This window comes from Netta rufina (assembly GCF_964035555.1).
Source record: "Netta rufina genome assembly, chromosome: 5".
In the NCBI taxonomy this organism is placed as follows: domain Eukaryota; kingdom Metazoa; phylum Chordata; class Aves; order Anseriformes; family Anatidae; genus Netta; species Netta rufina.
The window spans coordinates 46,327,158-46,333,350 of NC_140128.1; the positions used below are offsets into that span (position 1 = coordinate 46,327,158).

Consider the following 6,193-nt stretch of genomic DNA (forward strand, 5'->3'; position numbering starts at 1 on the left):
AGATCATGAAGAGAGGGGAGACTCTGGAGCTAGGGCTGATGCTTAAAATGGGCTGTTAAATGTGGTGCTCCAAGACAAGAACCTGCACAGGGATGGCACAAGAAAGGCCAAAATGCTGCGGTGAGATGTTGGCCAGGGGGGCAAGGCACTGTATGGCAGGTCTTATACTGACTGAGGACAGGCTCAGGGTCCAGGTTACCCTTCCCTGAGGGGTGGCACAGCCTATTCTTGATGTCTGTTTTCAGCTCTTTCACATTCCTCGAGCAGGAAGCAATAATGTGGAGTCTGTACTGTATGGACTCCCATAAGAAACTGATCTTTGAAATGTTCTTCTTTTCTGTTCCACCCCCCTCACAACCAAACCAGGCAGGAAACCAACGTAAAAGCATCAAAAGTGTGTGTGAGGTGAAGCTTACAGATTCTTAATCACGAACTTCTTTGCCAAACCTCTTTTCTCTGCTCTGCAGCCCCCATTTGTGCCGTGGCTTACTGCAAATACATTTCTGCATAAATCCCCCACTCTTCTCTTTCCCCATCTTGTCTCATCTTATCTTGTGGTATCTAGATTAGAAAACAGTCCCAGGAGGGTGGCGAGAAAGTGTTGAGGAAACTGTCAGTCCTTTAATGCTCTTTGTTCTGTTTAGTTTCAGACTAGGATAAAACCAAAGCAAGAGGACTTTGATTTGGGGTTAGCAAGTACAGTCTGAGAGTTTCCAGGACAGAGACTAAAAAGCAAGATTTGCTTCTTTGCAGGAGGAAGACAGGAATATTAAAAATTACAGGCATGTTTTCTGTGTATTCCTTAGGAAAATGTGAGCACCCTCTTATAAAGGCACACACGCATCTCTGCAGGCATAGAGCTGTGAAATGAGGTTGGAAATAAAAAGAAAGAACATGCAATGGCTTGTGATAAGCAAAATGCAATTTTCTTTTTATTTCAGTTAGAAAACAAAATACAAGGTTTTGCTGTTACTGAAAATGTGCTATTTCTTTTTTCCCTCTTGAAAGATTAGAGGATAGGCAGATATCAGCACACACAAGAGTCCTTCCCTTCCCCTGTGAGTGGATGAATTCTTCTTTGCTACATGCCAATCTTTTTGCCTGATAATTTAGGGGAAAACAAAACAAAAATAGACAAACAATGACAACAGAAAAAAAAAAAAAAAAAAAAGATTTATCCTGGACACCCTCTAGGTATATTAATAACTGTCTGTGCGGGGTGTTTTAATGGGCATTTTAAATCCTCTCCCTGAAGACTCATCTCTCAGACACTCATAGTGGAGTGGACGTTATTCCACAGAGTTGTGCCACCCATGGATTAACTCAACATGACACCTCCCTGCTTATTCAAGGTATATTATACTGACTCACAGCAATACTCCAGCACGAACATCATCTCAAACAGGCCCCTCAGACCCACGCGCTGGGACTATATGGTGGTAGTGGGATAACAGCTACAAACATTTTACAAATGACTGGCAACATGAATGATTTGAATTGTTCATCTTCTGTATTTTAAAGAAAAACTATATTTGCTGCAAGAATTTCTGCTAATTTAGTTACAGTAAAGTTATTTATAAAGCCTTGTCTTCTGTGTGGCACGCAAACTGTACCAAAGATCAAGGTTGTTGGTTCTGCTGGTCATAAAACCTTGTGCTTTAGTTTAGGAGCCAACATGTTTTCCCTGATGACTGGTCTGTGGCAGTTAATTATTCCCATGATTGTCCTGTCTCACTTCTCAGCATCTCTTCCATCCCTGGAGAGGTAAGCATTTCTTGTGCCTCTGCTTCCTTTTTCTCCATGGCTTTTTGTTCAAAGAGCCTGCTAACTATAAAGCCAGCCTTTTATCTTCCTTCCAGAAGTTGCAGCTGCTTGGCTGATATTTTTTTTTTCCCTAAATTGATTTAGTTAAAGGAATACAAATGTTGAAAATGTTTTTTTTTTCTTGCTTAAGAAGAAAAATCAGAAACCTAAACAGACCAAACTACACACACACACACACACACAAAATCACTCTTGGGCCTGTTTCCCTACTAGATACTTATACAGGTTGGTAAAGGTGGAAGGTTCTGTTTTAAACAGCTTAGTGTCACAAAAACGTAACCAAGAATAGGCAGTCCTGGCAGTTCACCAGTTCCTAATGTTATCTGTAAGACTGAGGCAGAGTTGTCTCTGCTCCTGCTTGTGCAGGGGCATTTCAAGCCCAAAGAGACCAAAAGACTCAGGCTGGAGGAGGACACAGCTGAGACTTTTGAGCACTTTTTCAATGTCTTGTCAATCAGCCAGGTGTGAGTCTTTGGCACTGCTACCATTACCTAGCAGGTCCTTCAATTTCTTGAGGTGAGGACATTAGAGCAAGGGCAGGTGTTTTTGCTGTGTGAAGGTTAACACAGGTGTTTCTTTTAAACTTTTAGAAAATATTCTTTTTTAAACTTTTGCCAAATTAGCACAAATTCTTGTCTATCTTTCCTTCAGGTAGCAGTTTTAAATGACCATTTTCCTCCAGTCTTATAAACCATGTTTTTTCATCCATTTTTTTCTTTTCTGACCACCTAGGACTGAGAGGCATGCGGATGGGCTCTTCCACAGTGAGCTCAGCAAGATGAAGGATAATGCTTATGTGCAGCAGCTAGTGAAACACCTGGTGGGCCTCAAGGAGAGGTAGGGAGGAGCTGAAACCAGGCTCCTGGGGCAGGGAAGTCTCTAGTGGGAGGTGGGAAAAGAAGCCCATGGGGCTGAACTGCCTCTGGTTCCAGAGCTAAACTCAGTGCTGGCCTCATTCAGAGGCTGCTGCTGATGAGAGGAGACAGAAGGGCAGGGATATGAGGCTCCTGGATACTGGGGCAAGAGAGATTTCAGAGCCTTGGGATAAGTCTTGTGGTTGGGAGGAGAAGCTGTTGTATTTTGTCTGATGCAGGTCCCAGAGGCACTCAGATGGACTATTTACCAGCGAATACAGCAAGATGAGAGGAAATGCCCAGGTTCAGAAATTCATCCAAAATCTCATGGGCCACAAGCGCAGGTAAGAGCTCAACTTTCTTCAGGAAGAGGAAGGCAGCGTGGGCAGTGCAGGCTGCAGGGAGCAGGCCCTAGCTCCAAGGAAAGGGGGATGGCATGGACAGTGGTTGGGAAAACTCAAGACAAGAGCAAGCTGTCTGGGGCTTGGTCTCCTCCTGTGAGACCCCTGTGGAGCTGCTGTGCAATAGTGGACCAGCACAAACCTTCTGAGTGTGGCAATTTCTAAGCATAAGACAACATTATCTGTGGCATATGCCAGTATCAAGCTTAATCCATAGGACAGGAAACTTGACACCATATCACAGGCTGAGATATTTTTGTTTGTGCTTGGTTTAGTCTTTTGGGGAATGTTGTAGTTGATTTACCTGCTTAAAGTGTTTGAGAAAATGCTCATGGAGAAAAATGTGCTCTGTTGCAGAATGAGGGAGACCTCAGGGTTTCGTAGTCCCCAGCTATGGCTTTGCCAAACTGGGCAGCTGTTAGACATAATTATATACATTGCCAAGAGGGTTCCTTCGAACAGCTGAAATACTGAACCACTTGCTCCCACTGAAGCCCATGATCATGTACCTTGTCAGTACATGGCCCTCAGGGTGATACACCCTACAACTGCTGCTGTCCTTGACTCTGGTATGTTACAAGGGGAGAGAATTGCCTGTAGAGGCATCCTGCAGGCTTGGTTCTCCAAGGCAGAAACATAGCACATTGATTCCTTCCCATCTGTTCAGGGTGTTCTGATATTTTCTAGGGCATGCACTAATAACAAAATCCTGGCAGACGCAGTAGATTTTTAATTTCCAGTTGCTGGAAGAAGGTATATATCCATGGGCTGAAGGACATGATGGCAGTGGGTAATGAGGCAGCATACAAGTGCATATTAAAATCTATCCTCTTGCCAGTTAGAGAACATCTGAGCCTGATTTGAGGAGGATACCTTTTTCTTTTCCTACACAGCTAAGTGTCAGTCAGCTGGTTAACAGAGCTTGGCCCATGTGGCAGGTTGCAGGTAGGATGAACCTGCCTTCCAGAGAGCAACGCAGCTTTACAACTGTGGTGGTTACAATATTTTTATTTTTAATTAATATTTCTCTTTATCTACAGCAACTCTCCAGGCCCAGTCAACACAGATGTGCAGATGAGAGAGGAAGAAGACAGCAATGCGGACCTTTGCTTTATGTGGTTGTACCAGAGCTTTCTGAATGCCAGGTAGGAGGGACAGACTTGTCACCTCGGCATTTCTATGGCCCCAACCGCCACAGTACTGAGTTCAGAAGAGGACTTTCAGTAACTTGTAAACGTCCAGTTTTTGCTCTGACTGTAGAAGTCTGATAAAATCAGTAGTTATGGGGTCTGTGGGTCCTTGCACTACAGGATCCAAACAGCTCAGCTGATATCCTCAAAAATAGCTGCACCACTGGATCTATGAAATTGTCCATCTTTTAAAACCACTTCTTCTTTTCCTCCGCATCAGCTTGCAAGGTGATGTCTTGGGGAGTGTCACTGCTGAACTGCAGCCCTCCATCACACAGTTCTGTACCTCCTGCCACTCTGCCAGCAACTGCACTCCCAGAGGTGGTTTGCAGAGCTAGCAAAGCAAATGCTTTGGTCTAACTGCAAGACAGCAGGCAGCTGTGTGCAATCTCAATTGATTTCCATGCCTGCATTCACAGCAATCTCAATTTCTACATGCTGACCTTGCCTGGCACTCAGTTTTGCTTTATCTAAAGCAATGTTGACATTGAGATTTACAGCTAAAAAGTGCCATATAAAGCCAGTTATTAAAAATAATAAAACCCAGGGAAATTAAATAAGATTCTTTTCTAATTGCAGAGTTGCTATTCTGGACTAAAAAAATAAATAAACAAATGCACATCTCACTAGGAAGCCTGGTCCAACAGTTGAAATAGAAAGCCTTTGCTACCATGTTTTGGTGCAGTTGCTGATTCAAACACACACTACCCCAGCACCTGGGTATTTTGTCTTCCCAGTGACCAACCATTTTCAGCTAGACATCTCATTATTAAATCAAAATACTAGGACACTAAAATTTACTAAAAATAAATACTAAATACTAAACTACTAAATCAAAATACTAGGATATGAATCAAAAACTAGGAGGAGTGAGCTGGCCCTTAGTACTTTCTGTCCACATTGCCTAGAATTAATAAGGATGATCAGAGGACTGGAACACCTTTCCTACAAAGAAAGGCTGAGAGAGCTGGGCTTGTCTAGCCTAAAGAATAGAAGGCTCCACGGAGACCTTACTGCAGCCTTTCAGTAATTACAGGGGGCTTATAAGAAAGTTGGGCATGTAAAGTCATATAGTGATAGGACAAGGAGTAATGGCTTTGAAGTAAAGGAGGCAGATTTGGATTAGATATAAGGAAGAAATTCTTCACTCAGAGGGTGGTGAGGCACTGGAACAGGTTGCCCAGAAAAGCTGTGGATGTCCAGTCCCTGGCGGTGTTCACAGCCAGGTTGGATGAGGCTCTGGTGTAAGGTGACCCTGCCCATGGCAGGGGAGATAGAGTAGATTATTTTTTAAACGTCTCTTCAAATCCAAACCATTCTGTGATTCTATGATTAGACCAATAACCTTGTCTGTACATCTGTTAAGCACCTTGCGTCTGTGATTTGGGCCCCTCTATCATACATCTACTCATGGGTATCATCTCTGAATTTTACAAGGTGGTCTTGTCACTATTCCAACAGTGTTCCCACAGGAATAACAAACTATTGCTTATTTTTCCCCTCCCAACAGCCATTCGGACAGCGATGCCAGGGAAGCTGCTGCAGTTACCAGCCAGTACATTTGCCCCATTTCTGAGCATCTGGTTGCAGACATCATGCAAGATACCAACAGTTTTGACTGAAGGTGAAGAGAAAGTCAGTGTGCTGTCAGAGACAGCATGGTTCTGCATGCATGCAGCTTTGGAAAAACAAACAAACAAAAAAACAGGAAAGCTATTGAATTTTGCTTAGTAAAAACTCTTGAGATCAGCAAATAAAATTCTGGAAAGCGGCCAAAAAAAAAAACAAAAACAAACAAACAAACAAAAAAAGCACACAATAAAACCTCTTAGATGATAATCAAGAGTAAAATACATGTTAGTGTGAACTGTTGTCAATAGGTGGAGCCTGAGTGAAGCACATCACTTCTACTGTGTTAGCATCT

The 6,193-nt window shown here is 43.1% G+C and overlaps 1 protein-coding gene across 1 annotated transcript; it reads left to right on the plus strand.

Moving 5' to 3' along the window:
* Positions 1-1,675: 1,675 nt before the first annotated feature.
* Positions 1,676-5,891, plus strand: SCT (secretin; the record flags this gene model as incomplete). Its single annotated transcript, XM_084287981.1, has 5 exons — positions 1,676-1,764; positions 2,557-2,661; positions 2,918-3,022; positions 4,120-4,224; positions 5,780-5,891. The coding sequence occupies 5 exons, from the start codon at positions 1,676-1,678 to the stop codon at positions 5,889-5,891; spliced, it is 516 nt and encodes a 171-aa protein (XP_084144107.1).
* Between the last annotated feature and the right edge of the window lie 302 nt (positions 5,892-6,193).